Consider the following 23,913-nt stretch of genomic DNA (forward strand, 5'->3'; position numbering starts at 1 on the left):
ATTGCGGAAAAAGGTAAACTACTGGGGGAAATGCAAGATGAACAAAAAATAGGTACACACTTTAAATTCTATTTATCTTCTTCCATATGTCTAACAGTTAAACTAAGCCAGATTCAACTGCTGTTTTTCTAGTCACCTTTCATTTTGGATTTAGTGCCTGTACCACTCTATCTTTCATTCTTTGATATCAGGCTCTTAAAGGAAAGATGGACTTTAACATTAGAAAGAGTGCTTACACAAGCATCAAGTTGGTGACTGAATAGGCCTCTATGTCCAAAATGCTAGCTGTCCTTCCTGAGTACCAAGTAAGGACCATGCGATGAATTATTCAAAATTTAAAGTTACTTTCTAGTTCTTACCAGGTGGAAATATACAATAATTAATCATAGCAGAATCTTAACATTACTAAAATGACCTTTGAGATAAGAATAATTTGAAAATAAAATGACTGGCGTGGAGACACTAAACTTTTATTTCTATTCCTGGATATGTATGACTGATGTCAGATAAATGAGCCAAACATTTTACGCAGCTAAGTTTATTCTCACAACATATTACATTTAAATGTGTAAAAGTGGTCAACAGCAAAAGGGGCAGAAAGCAAAACCAAATGTTCTTTTGGGATAAACAAGCTGCTTTGGATGGCAGGGAGTGCTCTCACTGATAAAGTGTGAGCAGTATCTTTTCCCTGAAGCTGAAATAAACTTCATTTTACTGGCTGTATAACACACGTTAGCTGTGTATTGGGTTAAGTAAGCCTGGCAAACTAGAGAGCTAATGCTTTTACTAGTTAAGCTGTGCTAATATCAGTTAGGGAGATGTTTCTCACATTGTTTATGAAATCTTGAGTTTGTGTTGCAATGCTTATGAAATGAGTGTGTGTCATGTAAGAAGAGGAGGAAAGATTTAGGGCTTCTAGTAAATGACCTTGTGTAGAATTGTACAAATGTTCGTCATAAAATCATGAAGTGGAATTTTTTAAAAAGTAGCAGTGCCAACAGTTTATCACCAAGAGCTTGTTTTAATGGAAATGGGTCTAATGTCGCTTCATGCAATAAGACAGACACAAACAAAAACAATGGTCCTAATTAGCTATGGGTGATCATATATCCAGGTGTAAACAAAGGGCAGGAGGACATGTGTCTGTCTCTTAGATGAGCTCACACGTGTTGTGAAGGATATAAAAACGAAGCACCAAGCAGTGCTTTAAGTTTGCAAAGAAGCTTTTAGCCATAGGCATGTTGGCTATTCCCCTTGATGCGGCCAAGGAGCACATATGTGAGTTGGCAAGTATGCGTTTATCTAGCTGCTTTTAAAAAATAAAAGGAACTTTTAAGTATTTTGCCTTTTCTTATACATATTCCAATAAAAATGTGACTACAAATCATTACAAAACCACCTTTTAGGCAATGTATAGTTCACTGAGATTACTTAGACCTGGATACATTGAGAGATAATATCCAGTAAAGATAATACATTAACACAATAATGCAGTATATTTCAGTAAAAATAGAATAAATAAAATAAAAATATTTTAAGCTGTATTTAACAGGTTAATTAAAAAACTGATAAGACATACAAGGCATAGTGAACATGGCTGCCTGTTTACCAAATCACAGATACAAAGAATGCATAGATAACTGAAGTGTCACTACAATATCAGGTAAAACGCTAGCATCCTTTCACAGAAAATACACACATACTTTCATACATACTTTTTGGCCATGGCAGAAAGTGTCTGAACATACGGCTTAACATAATTAATTTTATAAAATTAATTGCATTTAGTATGCAAAGCTATTTTTAAAACAAAGTATCCGCAGTAAAGTTTTCAGTATGTAAAGGCTATCATTCATCTTAATGCATCCTATAATTGCATATATAAATCAGTTTGCTACTTAAAGCTAGCTCAGTATTCTTGAGCCTGAAAACATATGTATGCCTTAAAAAAAATGAATGGGTTCTGGTAGAGATGTCCAGTATAAAAGTGGATCACTTTTTAAAGAATTTTGAAGTTTATCACACTAAAATGTTTGTTTCACTGTGGAGGTCAAGATGAAAGATCATCAAGATTGAATTTTGAACAGCTTTTTCGAAGGGCACAGTAAGGATTTTCTTAGTGCAGTAATTTCTTAGGATGTCACTGGTAACTTTAGTAGAATAGTATATAGGCTGGTGAGAAGTATAATCCACTTCTAGAGTGGCATCTCTTTTGTCATAACACTAGGGTGCTAGCAAACAATTCCAGAATTCTGAGAGGGAACAGAGGCAGGAGGCCACCTACTCATTCCATCATGTTCTCTGGTGGCTATCATGAGTTAGGAATATTTCTACCGCATGTAACATCATCTCTGGACTGCATGTAGAATCCTGTCCTCTACAACACATTTGAGGCACACTGCAGGAAAACTGAGAGCAGATAATGGTTTTAAATCACGGCATGAGTAATTTGGACATACTTCCCTACTTGTACAGGGAATCCTAAGATTGCCTGACAGTAACTGGATATGCCCAGAGTAATTTTGGAAAGACTCCTCCTGACTGGTGTGGAAGCAGCATAACTTAATAACTGGGAGTTGAGAAGCACGGGTCCTAGTTCTGGCTTTCTCACTAACTTTCGTGAGATCTTAGGCTAGGTGACTGAGCCTCTTTAATTCATATTTTTTATTTCTCAAATGTGTTTAGTACCTTCTCTACTTTATAAGGCTCAAATGTGATGATAAGAATGTGGAAACCATTTTGACAAGTACATAGCAGTAGATAAACATAAAGCATTACTTTTACAATGATGTTGTAAAATGATAATTTTATCACTGAAAAGTAAACAGAACTAATGTTTAGATTGAGCTTCTTAGCAACTTCGTCTTTAAAACATTATCAACAAGTGTCTAAATCTGTTTATCTTTACAGCTAAGTCTCTCATCTATATAGAGAAGCAGGAAAGTGCTGTTTTTGGGAAGCCTGTTAAATAGTCCTTTGTTCCTATGTATATTTTGCTCTGATATGAAATTTTTAAATCTTGAAAATAAATGGAAAAAATATAAATTTAAAAATATATCTAGAGTCCAACAAATTTTAATATTAAATACATAAATTCAGAAAGGTTCAATTTAATGAAGTTTGTTGCCATGGACAATACATGATGGACAGACAGCTTTCTGGGCAAAAAGCATTAAGGTAAGACTGAGCTAGATGCAGAATCCTAGCAGAACATTTACCTAGGAGGTGGAAAACAACGTGGTGGTGGAGATCTAAAATATAAATGACATTTCCTCAACTCCAAGTTGCATATTGGCTAATTATCAAACTAAGGATGAAAGGCTTATGAGGAATATTTCATTTTAATGTTTATGTAGAGAATGGCCATAGTGAACTGTAATTCTCTAGCTGCATTGTACAGTATAAGGCAGAAGTTTGAAATATGTCCCACCCAAAATGCATTATGATTTTGTTAATCTTTCTTTTTCTTAATAATCAGTTTGAAAACCATCTGAACAGAAAGGCTATTTTTGTTCTGTTTTAATTTCTGAAATTTAGTTTTTCAATTTTGAAGCTTTGCTTTTTCCCCAACATCCCCCAAACAGCTGTAGACATGAAATGGTGTCCATGTGTCAAAGAGCTCGTCAAGGAAAGTTGCCAGTTGGTTTCTATACTGATGCCAACAGCCAATTTTGTCAACCAAAGGTTCGATTTTATGAAAAACTAAAACAAAAACTAGTCATCCTGTTTTTACAGCAATTCAGTGGTATCCGGTATGCAGTGTCTACTCCATTGTTGAAAACAGGGCAAAGTGCTGTAGGAATTAAAAGTTGCTTGTGACAGATCCAGTCAAGAAGACAGTGAAACTAACCCACAAGTCACTCACTCCAAGGACTCAGCTGCTTTACTGGGAGGGGTGTGGCCACATTCTTCCCTGTGTGTGTGAAGTTACATAGTGTTCACGATATTTACAATAAGAAAGGGAGCTTCCACTGCTCATGATGTACCTTACTGACAGCAAAAAAAATTAGTCATGCTTTTCATATCACACGACGGTGGCAAGACGAGAGAACATGCTTGTCTAACACTGTTTGGTTAAGTTATTAATCTCTGAAGACAAAGCATCAGCAACTGAATGGAAGGCCAGAGATCAGCTCCTCTTCTTTAGTGTAGCTATTCAATCTTCAGTAAATATTACAGGATCCTTTCACATATGCAGCTACGGCGTTTCTGTGACAGGGCGTTTCTGTTTCAAAGTGTCAATGAGGGATAAGACCCCTCGTTTTACATTGGTTGTGACTCTCCTGGTCACAGAGTCTGCTGGCGGAGGAGGTGGTCGAACTTTCTGTGAAGGCGGCCTGGCTACCAGGCACTTCTGGTATCGTAACTGAAATAAAAAAGTTGTATGGTCGTTAATAATCTATCATCCCTTCTTGTTTAACGTGATTTTAATTCATCAATATATTTAACTCCCAAAGGTTAACGACCTAGCTCCGAAACATGAATCCAGGAGTTTAGTATTTTTTTTCCTTAATGTGGAGTGTTTTAAGTTCTTTTGAAGTTCTCTGTATTGTTAGGCTGCGATGAATATACCTCATAGTCGAAGAGCTAATGAAAAGAAAAAGGATTGGGAGAGAGATTATTAACTTTTTCCTCGGACAGGTAATGAAGTAGGTGTTTATGGCAAACCGAGTGAGGGTCAGCATGGTAGAAAGGGCAGGGTTTGAATCTGGCTCTACCACTTGTGAACCGTATGGCCCCAGGCAAGTTATTAAATTTCTCTGAGCCTCAGTTTCTTCATTTGTAAAATGGCTGAAGAATGGCGACCTTAAAAGACAGTGTTATGATTAAGGAATACCTGCAGAATGCCTGAAACAGGCCTAGCGACACAGAAGGCATTCATAAATGTTTGTTCCTGTCCTTTAATTTAAAAAAAATTATTAAGATTTCAGGATATATTTTATATACAAGTCTAAATCTTAATAGATTTAATTTTTAAAAATCCATTAGCACTGGCACCAGGGACAGTTTCCATCCTTCAGAAACAAAGTCACAATCCACCTGCTTTTCTATCAATGCAAAGGTAAGTCATTCTTCAAAATTAGATTAAAAGGTTAAAATGTATCAAGTGCTTTTCTTCTAATCCAAGCACTTAAAAAATCCAAGCACTTTAAACTGATTTTCAAAAACCTACTTAAATATTAATAGGTTCCTTAGAACAATTGTGAAACAGGCTGATGTTTCCCTGTGAAAAGCATGAACTATCCTACAGCAAGACTCTCGTCACAATGTGCTGTCATAGCCCACAGGCCAAAAAATTAGCCCCTTTCAACCCAATCATATGAAAAACGATTGATCACGTCTCCTGCGTGTAAAGTATGTTCCTAGGTCTGCATCACAATCAAAACAATGCACTTCCAAACACAGTTTTATAATGGGCAGGTACCGCAACATGGTATACTGGACTGGGAGTTTCTAATGTTAGTTACGTTATATCCAGTGCATATCAGAATTGTGCCTGATGAATTTCATTAAGCGGACCCCTCTCCATCTCCCTCTAAATTTCATCAAAATAGTTTCAGCTGGGCCTATACCACTCAGCTGCAAAATATGCCTAAAAATTCAGTAGATTCAGAATGTGTTAATGCCAGAGATATTTCAGATTGTGTAAGTTGATGCATAAATATTTCAGATGGAGAATCATGCAGATTTGAATCAAGAGGAAAGCCACCCAGTTAGAAATGCTGGATACAGAGTGTAAAGAAAGGTTTGATTTTACCCGTATGTCTTATGTTGGATTGGCTGAGTCACTTCAGCTGGTGGCCCTAATACAATTAAAATAGTAAACAAGTGAGTAGAAATTGTTTCTAGAGGAGAGAAAAATGAGTCTGGGAATCAGAACAAACTGTAGCCAGTGATAAAGCTAATTACTTAATTGCCATCAGCATTTAAAATGTATAATTAAGGCTGAAAGCCATTCATTTTATGACTAAAACCATCTGTTACGATCCTTTACAATTTCACAAAATACCTAAACAGTCACCATCCATTTTTGCTTGGCTGGACTCTCCCATTTTCTATTTTCTTCACACAGTCCGTTCATCCCATCTCAGATCCCTACGCCTGGCCAGGAGGTTCATCTCGACTGCTTCACTGTGCTGCTCCCCTCCACCCAGCCCCGGTCCTTTATATGCAGGTGGACTTGAGTTAGAATCCTGGCCCCGCAGCACCTGAGGGGAAACTGCACTCTAACACAGGACTGTGGCGAGAATGAAGCCAGATAATAAGTGCACAACACAGGTCTTCCCCTCCCACTCCTCCCCTCTCCGTTTCAAAGGTGTCTTTTAAAATAAAAGCCAGTTGGCTCTCTCCTCGTCCCCCACCTTTGCCTCTGCCATCCGTCCACCGCGTCCTTTCCCCTCTTTGTTAACTAGCAGTGTACTGTCTGTAAAGAAACAGAGGACGCCCTCCACCGCCCTCAGCTCCACCTGTTCCTGGACTCCGGGCATCTTCTGGCCAGTCTCAAAGTTACTCGAACCAAGCAGCACTCTAACCCAACCCCAGGCCCTTCATCTACCACCAAGACCTTGGCCCAACTACAAATATGACCCCTCTTTCAATCTGGCTTTACTGGCTCATCTCCCTCAGCCTCAAAACTGTGAGGATCTCCCCAACCCCCCGGCCAACAAGCAAGTATCTCAACGGCATGCTTCTAGCTACTCCTTCACCACAGACCCGGTGAGTGACCTGCTTTCAAGGCCACCTTCTTCCTCCCGGTCACTCCTCCATCCAGTGCAGTCTTACACTTTCACTTAGAGCACTTTCTACACCACAACAGAATTCTGGTTTACCCGTCTCCCCCATAGGCCTAGACCCCGTAATGCGAGGATCGTGTCTTATTCCTACTTGAACTTCCCAGAGTCCAGCCTACAAACGGTGGATTGAGTTAAAAGAAGTGCAGATGCTTCAAATTCAACATGCCTCATTGCCAGCCAGGTGTTTCTCCATCACCTGCTCCTGTCTTTTCCCCACTGCCACTCCTGGTTTAGATGCAACTCTCCCAGGGACCAGTAAACTGACCTCCTGGTCATCTCCCCACCTCTGCCCCATCCTTTCAACCCACCTCCACTTTGTTTTCTTCTCTCGTTTTTGGAGTGTGCTTTAAAGCCTAACGTGGTCTACGCACTCTCCTGCTTAACAATCCCTGCTGAAGGTCACACCTTGGCACGAGATCACAGGTCCTTCGTGGACATGGACCTCACCTCCTTCCACTTGGTTCCAGCAACCCTACCTCCTGTTGCTGGAATACACCATGCAGCCCAGGCTTGGATGTCTACATTCAAATGGTTCCCTCTTTTTACTAGAACTTCCCCAGTGCTGGGAATGACAGGAGCTCAAAGGATATTTGCAGAATGAGTGACAAGGTGTTTCTCTTTGTTTGAAGTCATATATGTGGTACAAAGAGCACTGGCTTTATTACCCGGAGGCTCGGGGGTGAACGCAGCCTCTGTCACTTACCAGCTCTGCCCTGGGGCCTGTCCTTTCCTCTGAGCCTCTATTTTGTTACAAATAAAAGAGAACTACTTAACAGGGCTGTGGTAAGAATAGAATTCATAGATATAAACAAAGTATGTAACAACAATGCACTTAGACCAACTATCTAAAATAAAAACCATTCAATACACTGAATTTTTAAAGAATTACTGAGTTGGTTCCAAACAGCACCAACTCACATGACCAGCGTCTCCTGATCGCATACTGAAATTACTTAGGGATCAAGAATTAAGAGGCCTCAAAGCCGTGGTTTTGAAGATCATCGCTTTCAGTGTTCCTGGAGGCTCTGCAGAGGAACTTGGCTCCATCCAGTCCTGCTTCTTTCAGGTGTCCTGGCCTCTTAAGACGGCAAAGTGCTTGTCACGATTGATTCTGTCCGCAGGAGTGAGGGTGTCACACAGCAAGGCGTTACTTTAGAGATCAGACTTGGCTGCTTTTAAGTCAGTAACTCTGCTCTAATTTACGGCATATTAAACAAAAGCAGGGGCCCGAGGGTCGAACCCCTGCAGCGGGCTCACTCACCATGCAGGCGGCCTGCACTGCCTCGGACACGTTACCGGCATTAGGCTCGCACCAGAAAACATGGCACTCGAAGTGCTGGTTCCCCGTGTCCATGATGAAGGCAAACGTATGCACATCCTTCCCGACGCCCATGAAGGACAGGAATCGCACCCGACACTCCACCAGGATCTCCTCTTCATTCTGCAAGAAACGCTGTTCAGCAGCTCTGGCCAAAGTCACAGACACGTTCGGACCTTAAGTCATAGAATCCGCTTAGAGTGGCTGCACAGAGGAAATGGTGTCTAAAAGTATACAGCCAGACTAAATTTAGACAGGACTTATTTTTCTAGAAAGGCAAGTTTCTAAATGTGTCTGGAGAGGCCTCACTGCTGTGGGTGCCTCGTTCTGGCATTTAATCTGCTCTGAACCACACTGCAACTGGGTATGTGTGTTCCGGACTCCGTCTCCTCGACTCCAAGCCCATGGATTCACTGTGGGCGGGAACAACGTCATGTATACTTTTTCCGTATTGCCCATACAGTGGCTCAGAACCCATTTGCCCAGGCAAACCCACCGGAAACCCCAGAGCACCAAGAGGAAAGGAGCCATGGGCTCTCTTTCCATCCAGGTCTTCTTCCCCAACTAAACAGCACATTGAATCATATTTCTATCTAAAACTGTGTAAAACAAAAAGTTGCCAAATACTTTTTTTTTTTCCTTTTTCACAAACTGGTATCCATATGGTGCCAAGTTAAGAAGTGTTTGGAATTCATTCTTATGGACACCACATCCTTTGAAGCAGCCATATGCAATTTTTGAAAATTAGTGAATACATCCAGAATAATGCTGACTTTTGGCTCACTCACATCTTGACTTATTAAATATTCACTCAGGTGCTGTGGGACTGATTAACAGGCAAACTAAGCTGGTCTCAGAGGCTGGGAAGTTTTGTTGGGAGAAATGACATTTACATTGAGATCTACGTAGGGGCTGGGAAGGCAAAGGGGTAGAGCACAGAAGGAGCAGCACTTGCAAAGGTGCTGAGGCAGGAAAAGGCACCACATGTTTGCAGACTTGAAGAAAATCCAGCGGCACAGGCTGGAGTGGCAGGCAGGGTCAGTGAGCATCTTACTCCTCTTTAGAAATTGGGGCTTCCCTGGTGGTGCAGTGGTTGAGAGTCCGCCTGCCGATGCAGGGGACACGGGTTCGTGCCCCGGTCCAGGAGGATCCCACATGCCGCGGAGCGGCTGGGCCCGTGAGCCATGGCCGCTGAGCCTGCGTGTCCGGAGCCTGTGCTCCGCAATGGGAGAGGCCACAACAGTGAGAGGCCCGCGTACCGCAAAAAAAAAAAAAAAGAAAAGAAAAAGAAATTGAATTTGGCTTGAAGGTGAGCTGCTAGTGGACAGAAGCAAGAGCAGACGAAGGACTTACGGTCTTTCCAGGACAGATGCCTCACAGAGGCAGAATGGAAAACTGATTCTGCTACTTCTTGCTTTGTGCCTGGGGGCAGTTACTTAACCTCTCTGTGCCTCAGTTTCCTCAACCACAAAGTTGAGGTAATTTGTGTTGAGGCTAATGCTGGCCTCTCTCCCGATGACCAGTGGTCCCTGCTACCACAGGACCTTCCATCACAGAAGCATCTCTTGCGCCCCAAGCCCAGATAACAGCCCAGTCAATACCGGAGCCTGGAGAGTGGCCAGAAAACCAAGCCCCATTAGTGACTTACTGCTAGTATCACACAGTCACCTCCAGCAAATGATTCCAATCTCCCAGGCTTCGTAGAAAGGAAGCATGAGGAACGCCAGAATAGAAGCCTCTGAGGTGTGCAGAGATCCAGGCACAAAGGGCAAAATGTCTCTCTCTTTTTAATGTAGGCTATTTTAATCACAAGCAAGCACAACTCCCCAGAGGCCAAGCCTTGGCACGTGCCTAAGTTCCATGGAAGCTTATTGTATCCGAAACCTCACTGTATTCGACAGGCCAACTCCATCTGCCACCCTTCTCACCTTCTCACTGATGACAGTCACAGTAGCATCGGCCACACTCATGTTCACCGAAGGCCAGTCCTCCTTGCTGGATGAGGTCATAAGACTTTCTATGGCATTGTTCAGGGTATCCATTCCTGTGGATGGAAGGGATAACTGAAAAAGGTCCTAAAGCTATTTCTGAATCACAAACATGGGCCCAAATCACCCAGTAACACCTATGCCCAGAGGTCTTTTTTTTTTTTGTAGCCCCAGATAAGACATTTCATTTGAGCATTTCATTGCTCAAAAGAAAAGAAATACCAGCCTTTTCAACAGAAAGAAGGGTCATGAGAACCTCCAGAGAAGCAGTGTGTGATGTCCTGTCTAACCAGGACATCGCTCTCCCTCCCCCCTCTCTCTACAAAGATTCCCCAGCTCCGAGTGTATAAACAGTATTCAAATGCTACCTTTTCCTAAGCAAGGAACCTTGAAAAAGGGGACCCAACAGAAGCCAGCATCTGCCAGATTACCCTGATCACCTTTCATTGTACTTTGTCACTTAAATAAGGCCACGTTTGGGCGGCCCCTGGACACAAATAGCATGTGCTATTCGATGGGGCTCTTTGGCTGGGTGTTCCCACAGCTGCTTTTGGTGGTGGGTGGGTGGGAGAACGTTACTGAGATATAATCCACATACCATACAATTTACTCACAGTGTAAAACTCAACGGTTTTTAGTATATTCAGAGGTGTGCGACCATCACCACCATCAGGTTTAGAACATTTTCATCACCCCAAAAAGAAACCCCGTACCTTTCAGAAGTCACCCTCCATTTCCTCCCAGCCCTATCTCTAGAGATCTGCCTACTCCACTCATATAAATGGAATCGTACAGGATATGGTCCTTTGTGACTGGCTTCTTTCGTTCAGCATCATGTTTTCAAGGTTCAGCCATGTTGCAGCATGTCTCATACTTCATTCCTTTTTATTGCCAAATGAAGTACCACTGTATGGAAGTGTATTTGATTTATCCATTCATCAGCTGATGGACATTTGGGTTGTTTCTGCTTTTTGACTATTATGAATGATGCTGCTGTGAACATTCGTGTACGAGGTTTTGTGTGGACACATGTTTTCGTTTCACTTGGATACAAAGCCTAGGAGCAGAACTGCTGGATCAAATGGTAACTCTCTATTTAACTTTTGAGGAACTGCCAGACTGTTTTCCAGGGCAGCTGCACCATTTTACATTCGCCCCAGCAGTACGTGAGGGTTCTGATTTCCCCACAGCCGTTTTTTAACCCAGGAAAAGGCTACCTCTCTCAGCCTCCTTCCAGCCAGGTATGGCTAAGCAACTAAAGTCTGCCCCTGAGATGTGAGCTGACTTCTGACTGCTGACTGCTGTGTGCACTTTTGGGTCACACCTTAACAGGAAAGCAGGAGGGTTCCTTCAGCCGCCTTTCCCTGCCCAGCACGCGACAAGGACTGAAGCAGGCGCCCTGGCCCCAGAGATGGAAGCCTCAGTTCAGGACCGAGGCTTCCATCTCTGGAGGCAGGGCCCTTCCACAGCCCTGGCTCACGCAGCCCTGGACTGTGAGCGAATGAGAAATCAGGTCCGCTTTGTTCAAGTCCCTGTATTCTGGGACCGTGCATCCGAGGAGCTTAGCCTGTCCTGTACTGATCTTTTGATCAGGACTGTCTGTGCGCTCTGGCTGGTGACAGTGTGAGGGTCCGATTCAAGACAAGGCAAGGAGTGAAACAGCAGACCCCACCCCCATGGGAGGGTGAACATCTCTCATGAGGTCCCAAACGCTTGCAAAGTGGAAAGACAATACACGTTTCACATACCAACTGGTTTGTCCACAGGTAGCATGCCCAAGTACTGCACGTGGAACTTCTGGACCAGCTCAGTCTTTGGTGTTGGAAAATCTACTACAGGGAATAAAGCAACACATTTTTCTCAATGGTTCTAACAGACACATAATGTCCTGTGTTTCTAGAGGTCAATGTGCCAATCATGCTATAAGAACAGCCATTTCTTCCACCAGACACTGGGGCTGTCAATCAAAATCCCATTCACCTTTCATTTCTAGGTAGGAAAGCATTTGAAAGCAGGAACTGGAATCTGTGTGTTAAGCTGTGACTCTCTCTTGGATGTGTGCTAAGTAGCAGCTTTGGGTGCTCTATTTATTAGGGGAGGTTGATGCCCTGAGGAAATTTAATCACAGAGGGCAAAATCAGAGACAGGAAAAATGACTAAACTGAGCTCCCCAAAACAGCAACCCACATATTTTTAAACTAGCTGACCCTTACCCCAGGCTGTACATGAATTACAAAAGCACTAAAGATACTTTTCTTTAATCTTGTCCAGCAACAAAACTCATCCTGGCCCTTGATGCCTAACCCTGTTGACCCAAAATTAGCTCTAAGCCGAGCGCGCCCGAGGTTCCAAGTGCGGACTCGGCCCGGGTCTGCTGAGTCGAGCTCGGTTCTGAGGGAGACTAGATACACCAGGGAGCCGTCCGAGACCCTGCACTTGGTGACCTGGGCAGAGAGCGCCAGGCAAAGGGGCAGAGGCGCCAACCTACCTTGCAAGGGCATGTCAAGGCTCACGTGGGCCCTTTCCTGCAGGGAGCTGCAGGCCAGGGCTTTGGCGTTCTTCCGTTCGGCCATGATCTGAAGGAGAGAAAACACAGCTTTGGCTCGCGGTTACAGACCCCGTGCCCTCAACTGTTCCAGCCAGTGGAGTGTCTGCGCTGACTTCACTTCCAAGTTAAACTGGCTTCAGTCTGCTGCCTGACTCCCCACCCCCGTCTCGGAGCCGCACGTTTTGAGAACTGTGCCCATCTTCTCTGGGGAGAATAGTGAATGACTGTTCCTCAGAGTGACTAACAGTCTCCTGACTGTTCGGAATTCATTCTTCCATTGACCAGGCTCCCACCTCTACCGCAACAAACCGCACGATCCCCCCGGTCACGCGTACACCTCCCGGCCCACAGCGGTTGGTGGAACACAGGGCAACAGATTCCCCCCGCTGCTTCCACATGGCCACTTTCAGGGACTCTTTTCAGGGCTCTGGGGACAGAGTACCTGGGTACAAATCCCACGCCCGCCACTTACTAGCGGTAAGTGGCCTTGAGCCAGTCACCTGCCCTCTTGTCTCGTTTCCTCCACTGCACGTGTGGATGATAATATTTATGTCCCTAATAATGAAATAATTTCAGTCCTGACAGTAAATACAAGCTCAGAAATATTAGCTGCTATTGCTGTTGGCGTTATGGTCACACTGTTTAAATCTGTCAGCCGTCTTTCTAAGTGCGTCTCCTCTGTTGGGGGCACCAACATCTCCTTCACTTGACAGTCATCACTTCACACCCCTGTTCACAGTGCTGTGGGTTTAGGGACTCAAAGAAGCCACCTTCAATGACCGCAAGAGCAACTCACACCTTCATCCCCTGCCCGAGCTTTCCATCCCAAAGTGGAACAAGTCATTTCCCCCGGAGCTCCACTCTGCCCGTCTCCAGATCTGCGCCTGGGTCAGCGGGCAGGAGGGCTGCTGACAGTAAAATCCAAGATTCACTGAGCACTGACTCTGTGCCAGGCTGTGTTCTGAGGGCTTTACGCTAGCATATAAGCTCCACAAGGGCAAGGATTTTTTTTTCTGTTTTGGTCTCTGCTGTCTCCTCAGGACAGTGCCTGGCACATAAGCAGCATTCGGTTACACTTGCTGCGTGAATGAATGAGGAGACGAAACCCGGGCGGCGCAGCATGCTTCAGGGCTGCACAAGAAGCAGCTGCCCCAGTGCCATCTGTGCAGGAACGTGCACATGGGCTGAGGTGAACGCGGGGTCTCCGGACCAGCACCCACCCTGCAGGTCCCGGTCATTCGGTCAGAGCAGCAGACTGCTGCGCTATTCTGGGGTTGGGGCAACCCCCAGTCCCTACCCTTCCCTTGGGAACTGTGGCTTACACCTGCTCCGCTCCTGCTGCAGAGGCCAGGCTGGGCTGTGGAGGTGGCCGTGACCTGGGCCTGGGGAGCTCGGGAGGACCTGTGGGAGTGAGGCTGGGTAACGATGCCAGCCGGGAACCAGAAAGGTGACATTAACACAGGGGGCGGCAAAGTCCTGTGTTTAGATTCAAGCAGTAAGGCTGGGGAGTGGAAAGGCCTGGCTGAAGGAAGCTGGGGACAGCGTCCTGGAGACCTGGCTCCCACTACTGGAACACAGGCCAGTGGGTAATGGGATTGCTGAGAACATTAACTATGTATCCCTGGAGGTCAACTGTGGCCACGGTCCGTTCTCTGTCGACTCCCTTGTGGAACACTGGTCCATTCGGGAGAACCAAGCAGAGAGTGCCCAGGAGAGAATGGTTAGGAGCCTGGTCACCGCGAGACCCGAAAGTGGCTGAAGTGACGGGGTGGGCATTCTGGACAAAGGAGGAAGCCAGGAGCAGGAAGGCTGGACGACAGACACGTGTGTCCAGCCCTCTACATGTGCCAGGCACAGCGCGCAGCTCCGACCGTCTCCAAATCGCAAAAGCTGCCCAGCAAAGAGACAAACAAGGAACCTCTCTCCTCTGCTACAGGCCACACATCTCAAGTAAACACACGGAGGTCCACACAAGGAAGGGCTCTGCAGCAGCCAGAGCCACTGCATCACACAGCCGTGTCCTGACAAGTACAAGGGCCGGGGAGAGGGTGGGACGAGCGTGTTGGCATGGGCTCTGCGGGAGGTGGGGGGGCGGGGGAGAGAGGCGGCGACTCTGAGGCTGTGACTCTGGAGGAGTGAGCGGGACACGTACCAGTGTGAGACTGTGACCACGGCCCTGCCTCGCCGCTGTGTGTCTTGTGACATCAGCACGTGTTCACGGCAACCCCCGGCCGCCTGCACTTCCACAGACACGCCTGCTGGTTTCATACCCTCCTCCCTTCTTCCCGGGTTCATGCTCAGATCAGGTGGCCCCCGCCCTGGGAAAGCTGCCCTGACTCCCTGCCCCCACTTTCCAGCTGGGCTCGGGATACACAGCTCCTCCGCCACGCCGCTGTCCACCTGTTAGACCCCTGGACTGTGGGAGGCACCAAGGCCGTAATCCTATTGTAGGTGGAGACGCCTGACACGCAGAAAGAGCATTAACCACGCTGGCTGGGCTGGCGGTCAGCCTGATGCCCCTGCAGCTCGACCTGCAGGTCAACGTGAACGTGCCGACTCCCCCATCCTTCCACACGCCCTTCCCTGCTCAGCGGCGGGCGGGAAAAAGGAGCGGGGCGGACCCGTGCCCTGACCCACCTTACCTTGGAACAGATTTCGTGGAGACTTGTGGCAATGGCTTTTGCTGGTGTGTCACATCGAAATACATGACATTTCAAAATTCTTGTGTCTTTGTCTCTTGCTACATAAGCAAAATCTCTGTGCAAACAAAGTTTATCGGTACATTAGAATGAGGAACCTTCACAACACACATTCTAGCGATGAATGTTAACTGAGTGAGCAGCCAGCACGTCCGAGGTAAACACAGTACGCAGTGGTTAAAACAATAAACAAACGTCAACAGCCACCTCCGACAGAGGAACAGCTGTATGGATCCTAGGAATTCATTTCTGAGTAGAATAGCTACAGTGTTCCCCGGACCCTGCCTGTTGAGCTCCTGGAACCTTAATGAACAACGCTTAATGAAAACCGGACTTTACAGGAACCTTCTACCTAGAGTAACAGCAAATATCATGGTTATAAACATTATGATCACAAAGCAGAAGACAGGCTTGAGAGGAGCATGAATTTGCATGAGTGAGGCTACAGTCGTGGGTAGCAGAAGCAGAACAACAGGCTCTGATGCGTAAATGTGTGCCCAGAGACCGGAGCCGACCCGCAGCTGCGGAGTACGCTGACGGACAGTCACGGGGACACAAAGAGACGCCACAGACCGAAGTCCGGTCACAGGCACTTGACTCTGCTGGACACACCTCTTCCTCCAGGGCCTGGGGCGGCGGCGGCAGCCTCACCCTGTGTCCTGTCAGCTCAGGCGCCGAGGTGAGCGTGCCGCTAGTGCTGGGTTTCAGCATCTGCTTTACCGATGAGAAGGGTACTGTGCCCGCGACACGACCTGGCTTCAAAAGAATAACACCACACAACTAAATTTCTCACTGTTACTACTGAGGACAGTGGTTTAAAAGATCAAAGTATTTTTGAAAAATAAATGCTCAGATTTATCCATCTGGTAAGGGGTCACAGTGATTTCTTTGCACGTGTTGCTAAGCCAGGATCCCTGTCTGTAGGTATAACCATGGATGAATTTATTAATTACTTCTCTTAAGGTAAGAGCTGGTGGTGTTCTCACAGACTGGGATAGATTTTTCCCCAACACAGACTTGGCTTCTTTGGGAAGGAACAGAAGTCTATCCAACGGAGGCAACTGGTCACCACTGTGACGGCCCGGTCAGAAAGCCTGCCCTGTGGCCTTGCTGTGCCCCAGGCCGTCCCGCAGCGGCTCCAGGCCAGGGGCACCTTCACCCGCAGGCACTCGAGCCTCCGCCTGCGCACACCTGCCCTCGCGTCTGCTCTGCTCCACCTTCCCCTGCGCCCTCGCGTTCCACGGCAGTGGGTGTCCTCCATGCTAGCACCGGGGGACTTCCTGACGCTCCCACCCCCGGCCCCGGCACTCCACACCCAACCCCCGTGTTCAGCCGATTTTACCTCCTGACGGTGTCTTGAAGCCAACCCCTTCCTCGCCAGCCCTGCCACCACTCAGGCACCCTAGGTGGGTCTCTCCTCCCTGCCTTTGCTCACACCGTCTCCATGCCCCGGCCTCGGGTGAAGACGCAGCTGAAGCTGGGTGAGTACCCTGCCAGGTGCTGCCGCGTTCCCCGTACGCACAGCACTCACCACTGGGTACCATGGGCGTCTGCTCATGAGTTTTGTCTTCCCCACAACCCCTCGAAGCTCCGTGAAGACGATGTGAGCCTTATCCATTCCCAACACCCAGTCTGGGCCGAGCCATAATTGGTACGGAGCGCCCCCCTCTCTCAAGCATAGGGATCTGCAGCACGTCCGCCCCCCCCAACCCCGTTTCCCGGCGGGAAAGCTGGCTAGTGGTCAGAGGTGTGAACGGGTGCCGTGACAGTGGGCTGAGGGCGGGGGTCTGGGTGAGGAGCTGGGCCCAGACTTTGGGGGCGAGCAGAGCCCTATTCCACACTGTGCTCCTGAGGCCTTTCCGTCCTAGTCTCAACCCCCATTGAGACAGCATATTGCTTCAAAAAGGAAATGACGAGGGCTTCCCTGGTGGCACAGTGGTGGAGGGTCCGCCTGCCGATGCAGGGGACGCGGGTTTGTGCCCCGGTCCGGGAGGATCCCACATGCCACGGAGCGGCTGGGCCCGTGAGCCATGGCCGCTGAGCCTGCGCGTCCGGAGCCTGTGCTCCGCAACAGGAGAGGCCACAACAGTGAGAGACCCGCGTACTGAAAAAAAAAAAAAAAAAAAAAAAGGAAATGACGAGAAGGCATCACTTTTGGAGACATGCTCAAGGGCAGTCTTGTTTTTGGCTCCCCTCCTTCTGGCTACTTCTCTTTCCTGGATGGTTCCTAAAGTAATATATGCAGTGTCTCGCCACGCACAACTCTTCCTCTTCAAAATTCCACGTTCAGTCGCCATTTTCTGAGGCCAAATCTCTTTGAAGTTCTGTGGTCACCCACAGAAAGTCCAAAGACCTTTGTCTGGATTTCTGGAGTCCCAAAATTTGTCCCACCAACTCCTCCAGCATCCTTACTCCAGTTAAGGAGCTCTCCCCTCTGCTCCAGAAAGCTGGGCCTCCACGTCCGCTCACGGTACCTCCCCTTGCCTGGTGTGGCGACCACCAGCCTCCCTGCACCGTCTGGAGCTCACTACTCTACCTACTCTGCACGGCCCAGCTCCAAAGCCTGCCTGGCCCCCTGGCCCCAGCACCTTGCTTGTGTCTGAATGCTGACAGGATCTGTATTCTGCACCACAAAGGATTACAGCTCGGTACATCCTACGTTTAGTAGTTACTGTAGAGATCTTACCTCCATCTGTCCTCTCTGAGAGAGAGAGAGTAAGGGACAGCTAGAGGGCAATGGATCAGGATCCAGGCAACCCAACTGCTAGTCCCACTCCTGATTCCACTGAGCTGTACAACACTGGGCATGGAGTCAAACCTCATCTCTAAGTGATGGAACATGATTTCCAAGGTCCCTTTCTGGCTCTGATATCCTATGATGTAAGCTTCCAAGATCCATCCTGCTCTCCATGACAGCTGGTCGACCTTACGAGTGTAGCAAGTGCAAGGTCACCATCATGGAGGACCAAACAGGCCCTGATCAATAATCAGCTCCCATCAAACTTCAGCTCTGTGCCCTCTGCTCTTTCAGATGCAACCCCTTAGGAGTAATTTTTAAAAATTATTATTATTAATCTTCATTTTCTTCTGGCTCAGGAGAAAGTGATTAATGCCTAAGGCAACCATCTGGAATCCACATCTCCTCAAGAGGGCAGCTCAGCAGCCGCAGGCTCTGTCTGGGGGATTCTGACACTTTTTTTTAAACAGCTTTGTCTTTTCCTGTTCCCTCCCAGGTACCAGGCTAACAGATCAGGGAAGCAGAAATCTGCCGGTAACTAACCTCCCAGGAGAAAACAAGTGCCTTCTTCTCCTCACTGCGGGGGTCAGGAGATTTGCATGTCTCTCCTGTTTTACTCCCATGAAACATATCCCAAGTCACCCTAAAAGAGCAGAAAGCCTCAAACACGGGGATTTGCAAGACCTCTCTCTGACCTGGAGTACAGTTGGGACAACTTCCTTTGTGTGCAATGAAATACATGGCTGAGTTAATCTCATTATTGTTCAGAAGGAAATCCAAACACTTCTTCATTGGTTGTTTTAAAACCTTGGCTTTTCAGCACCTGATTTCTGAAAAAGGCTGCAGCAGTAGACAGAATAATGACCCTCCCAAGCTATTCCTGTCCTAACTCCCAGAATCTGTGAATAGGTTACCTTCCATGGCAAAAGGGACTCTGCAGATGGGATTAAGTGAAGGATCCTGAGAAGGGGCTGTTATCCTGGATTATCTGGGGGTGGGCCCAACACAATTACAAGGGAGAGGAGGAGGCACTTTCCTTGTAAGTAAAAGAACCGGCGCAAGGGCCACGAGCCAAGGAAGGCACCAGCCTCGAACAGCTGGAAAAGGCAAGGCTGAGTTAGCCTCCACGAGAGCAGGGTGGAGAAGACAGATGGGTAAGAGGTACTGGAAGGGTGGCTGCAGGACTGAGGGATGCGAGAGATGAGAAGGAGAATCCAGAATAACTCTGAGGTCCCTCCTGGGACAGCTAAGTGCCCTCACACTGGGGACGGGACGGGGAAGGATCTGGTGAAGGAAGCTGATGAGCTCCCAGTGGGACAATAGTGTGAGGTGCTTGGGGGGGGGGTGGGCACCAAGCAGGTGGACACTCGGTCCCTGAGCTCAGGCCTGTGGTCTGGGCCTAGGGGGCAGCTGAAGTCAGGGGAGCAGATGGGAGACTGGAGAATGAGAAAGACAAAACAAGGGCTGGACCCCAAGGAGGAAAGGCATTTGAAGGGCTAATTGAGGCCAAAGGCCCAATGAAAGGGTGAAAAAAGAGTGCTGGGAGTAGGAAAGCCCAGGACAGACTGGCTCCAAAGAGCCAGGAGAAGTTTCGGGAGAAGTCCCGAGGGCTGCAGAGGCTGGGCAGCAGGAGACAAGCCACTCGGTCTCAGCGACATGGAGGTCTGCAGTGACCTCGGCCTGCCGGGCCCTTCCCCTGGAGAATGGAGTTTGGGTCCCAGCTTCAGGGTGCAGGAGTCAAAAGGACACAGTACCTCTTCTTTTTCTCCTCCTTTCTTAAACTTCTCATTCTGGAACTTCTCAAACACACAGTAGAGAGGACGGTCAATGAACACCCATGTCCCATCATTCACTTTTGCAATGACCAAGATGTGGCCTAACTCAGCCTTTCAGACTTTTTTCCAACCAGTATTATAATCCTAATGCCCATATGTAAGAGCAATTTAACATTTTCTAGAGCTTTTCCTATACTGAGGGGGACAAGAAATTGCTTTAATTACCAGCCTCCATGGCTAGAGTATCCCTGACAGATCAGCCCAGTGCCACGCGTGGGAATTTGGGAGGATAGAGCAGCGGGCGTCAGCGGGTATCACCCAGCCAGCCGGGCAGCACCCGCAGGGGCTCTGACACTGTGCGGTGCAGTCGGGCTGCAGCTACCCGGTGCCCACAGCACCGAGAGCGTCACAGCTCAGAGCCAAGATGCGCTCAAATGGGCTTCCATGCCGCCCCCGTGGTCACGCCTCCTTCCAGGGCCTCGGTGTGGTCTATAAAACCACAGAGCTGGCCCAAATGGCCCCCGAGGTCCAGTCAGAGCAGGGGTCCGTCTTTTCTAACAAATTCTGCTAGATGCCCGTCCGTCTGAGTCACTGTGTCTGACGCTGAGCAACAAGGACCATTTTTGTCCTTTGCTCCAGCTCGCTCCTGGAGGCGCCATTTGCTAAAAGAGGTGCCGGTCCCCTCTGGAGTTTTGCCCCATTTATTTCCTGCAGTCAGGGGGGTCACTGCATTTCCTTTATAAACCAGGAAGTGGGAGGTTTATATAAGTCTCTTCCTTAAACTGTAACAGAAGTGAATCAACTACCTTTCACCATTTGCTGGCTAAGCCCTTGTGTCTCCAACTCTTTTTGTTCCTCTCCTTTTGCTCTTCTCCCAGTAATTATTCCCCCAGAGGACCAGCAGCGAGTTCTGACAGGGAAAAATGTCAGTGCTAAGACATCTTACGTGACAGCCTCAAATTTCTTAATGGCAAAGAAAAAGGGCAAAAGATTGCTTTTATTGCTCTCAGCTGAACAGCATGTAGGGGCTTAATCCATCTTTACGGAATGAATGAATAAATGACTCTTTATTCAAATGTGTTCTATTAAAAAGTAGCCAGAACAGAACTGCTCAACCTTTCCCTAAGTCTCTCCCACCACGACTCTTACATAAATGAAATCTGCTTATGTGTTTATCCATCCTCAAAAGGTATTTATAGGCACCTACAGACCTCGTAGCAGTTACCCAGGCTAACATTTCAAAGTCCCTCCTTCTACAGCAACCCAGACAGGTGGTGCCTAGAATATATTAGTGGTATAAAACCTCATTTACTTAATGGATCAGGAGCTCCACTGCTGAATGCTCGCTGCGAACCAAAATATATTTTTTCTTAATGATGAATGGAAGCTTGCCTCCCTGCAACTTTTGCCTGTGGGATTGGGTTCTGCTTTCTGGAGCTGCCCTCCTCAGGCACATGACAGCCCAGATGTGTCTGGCAGTAGCTCTCTCCTCTCTTTTCTGTTAGATTCCTTGCCATTCACTCTCTCGCTAAATCTTTTCTGTTAGCGCTCCTGACCAAGTCTCCACGATTTGGTAACGTCTTTCACATAACCCGTATTTTGCTCAGGTCAAATCTGTGAAGGCTGGCACATGAAGGCAATTGAATAATGTCAGTTGTTATCATAAGTGAGGAAAACAAAGTCAAAGAAAAAGCCCACTTTGAAATACTGTCACCTTATCCACGAGGGATGTTTTAATAAATCTTTGTACTGATATGAATATAATAACACTTGTTGAAATGTACCTAAAGACCCTTATCCTCCCAGCTTATCTTTCTGTAGAAGCAATAAGCGAACAGAGTTGTTACCACTGCAGAGGACGGGACCCACCTGCGAGTAAGGACAAAAGAGCAGCAACCAGGTTGGATCTAAACACTCTATTCCCAGCTCTTTATGATAAAGGGCTTTCTCTCCATCTCACCTGCATAGGGCCTGGAGGGAGGAATCCTGTTTTCAGGACTGCCTGCTCTTCTTTGCCTAACTGCTCTTGTTTTCTGATTGCATTTTGAAAATCTTGTTTTGGGGGGGTTGGAGGAGGAAAGAGGGGGAAAAGGGGATGAGAAATGTCATCTTCCTAAATAGCTAATCCAGAAGGTTACACACATACACATACACGACCTTGTTTTTCAAACTGTACCCACTGGCACATGCACCATATGTGGGCATCATTAATTTCACAAAGCTCAGGCTCTGGTTTGATAAACTCAAACTCTCCTGCTTTGCAAGCTTAAGAAGATGCTAAGTTTGTAAACTCTGAAAGGGGCATTCTAGCAACTCATCCCCTGGGTAAACACAAATTCTCTGCAGGGAAACCCTCACCAGGTGCTTTCAGGAGACACACAGACTGTGTACACAGCAGATCTGAAATTCTACCACCTGCAAATAATCCAGGTGGCTTGGGCGAACCAGAATTTGTAGCCCTCTCTAGAACAGTCTTGCTGTTAATATTCAGAGCAACTGGTTCCCAGCGAGGACACGGAGGGTAGGCACTAGCAAAGATCCGAAAACATCCTTACCATGCACTCTGACAAGAGGTGTGGTGTCTTCAGACAAGGGAGCTCGTATTCAAACCCACAGCCCTCATCCTCCAGAAACTTGCATCACCTCCAGGGGCCCAGAGCCTCCTCAAAAGTAGTGAGAAAGTCAATCAAGCTCCCAAATTTTCCTAAGCAAACTCTCTGGAAGACCGACTGTGGAAGTGCTACCCACCCAGCCTACGCCGTCTCCCTTCCCTCCAGCCACTGAGCTATGACAGCAGCTTATCCTAAGGGAGGACAGTGGCCGCCAGCCGGAGCTCAGCCCCAGCCAGGAGGGAGGCCCCTGGGACGGACTCCAGCACAAAAAGCAAAGAGGCCAGCGTTGGTGTTGCTTCACTTTGCCAAGCAGTACTCACAATCATTTTTTCAAGGAGAAAAATTCCAAAACTTTCTCCTTTCATCAAAAATGGAGCTTTTATTAAATGATAGAGCTGAGGAATCATGGAGCTTAAAAGCCCCCAATCAGCCAAATGGTCAGGCTGATGGTCAGAGCACGGGAAACACACACATCTGAGGTATAAATGCCTTTCATTTTGGAGTTACAGCCTTTTCATCATTACGTTCATCTACAGGTGGGAAGGGAGAAGAATTCCATAGATTTTTGCTAATAATCCAGACTGAAATGGAGTCAGTCCTTCCAGCTACTGGCCTAGAACCAAATCTCACCAACGAAACCCTACAGAGAAGTCATAACAAGCAGGTCCTAGAATTACGTCTTCAAGAAGCACAAAAAGCCTCCTACACAACATGGTACCTAGCCTGACTATTTCTATCACGCCTTCTCCCTAGCATGCTGATTAGACTCTGCTCAGCCAGTAGTGAGAGGGACCAAGTTATTGTTCTGACCAACACCTTCCCCAAACAGGGTCAAGCAACAGAGGATCAGGGACCCAGAGGCAATGCCACACTAGTTTAAATGCAGGACACATAACAATGATGATGAGAAAAGGTTAAACAAAACAAAGTTCTGCCTTTTAAAGACAGCGATGGCTATGGTGGTGGCGACAGGGCATGAAGAAAGCAAGTGAGCTTTGCCAGACACTTAAGACAGCACAAAGGGGGAGAAGTGAAAATTGGTTGGTTACCTCTCTCTGAATCCGGGAAGGCATGAGGGGATAGAGCAGAAACAACACGTTAGCATTCACATGGCAACCGGTGCATAAGACAGTCCCCTTAACAGCGACTCTGAGCTCTGACATCCCATCTTATTTCCCAACTTGGCTGCAATTAATAGCCTTTCGGTGCTTATTTTAGCTGAACTCTCTCACACAGAAGTGTGTATTTTGAGCCACATTACGATGAAGCCAAGAGATGCCAGCTGAGTTTACAGAGGCAACATATCAACCTGGGGAGGTAATCAAGCCTAAAATATCACAGTGAAATACAGGAAACCATTTGCAGTGAACAGCGCAGAGTACTTATCCTCATTTTCCAGCTCCACCTGCTGCCAATAAAAAAACATATGGAGGGCTTCCCTG

General features: G+C 47.2%; 1 protein-coding gene across 18 annotated transcripts in view; it reads right to left on the reverse strand.

The window, feature by feature from the left end:
- Positions 1–522: 522 nt before the first annotated feature.
- APBB2 (amyloid beta precursor protein binding family B member 2) overlaps positions 523–23,913 on the reverse strand; it is a 389,233-nt gene continuing 365,842 nt past the window's right edge. For 16 of the 18 annotated variants that reach the window (XM_082637315.1, XM_082637301.1, XM_082637312.1 and 13 more), the window contains 6 exons: positions 15,291–15,405; positions 12,589–12,676; positions 11,849–11,932; positions 10,041–10,156; positions 8,056–8,235; positions 523–4,366 (listed from right to left, as the gene is read on the reverse strand). In XM_082637315.1, coding sequence (XP_082493441.1) covers positions 4,199–4,366; positions 8,056–8,235; positions 10,041–10,156; positions 11,849–11,932; positions 12,589–12,676; positions 15,291–15,405 — 751 coding nt within the window. In that variant the 3' untranslated portion in view covers positions 523–4,198. The remainder of the gene's footprint in view (positions 4,367–8,055; positions 8,236–10,040; positions 10,157–11,848; positions 11,933–12,588; positions 12,677–15,290; positions 15,406–23,913) is intronic. The other 2 variants (XM_082637309.1, XM_082637306.1) reach the window with 1 other exon arrangement.

This window comes from Mesoplodon mirus, assembly GCF_964341445.2.
Source record: "Mesoplodon mirus genome assembly, chromosome: 2".
In the NCBI taxonomy this organism is placed as follows: Eukaryota; Metazoa; Chordata; class Mammalia; order Artiodactyla; family Ziphiidae; genus Mesoplodon; species Mesoplodon mirus.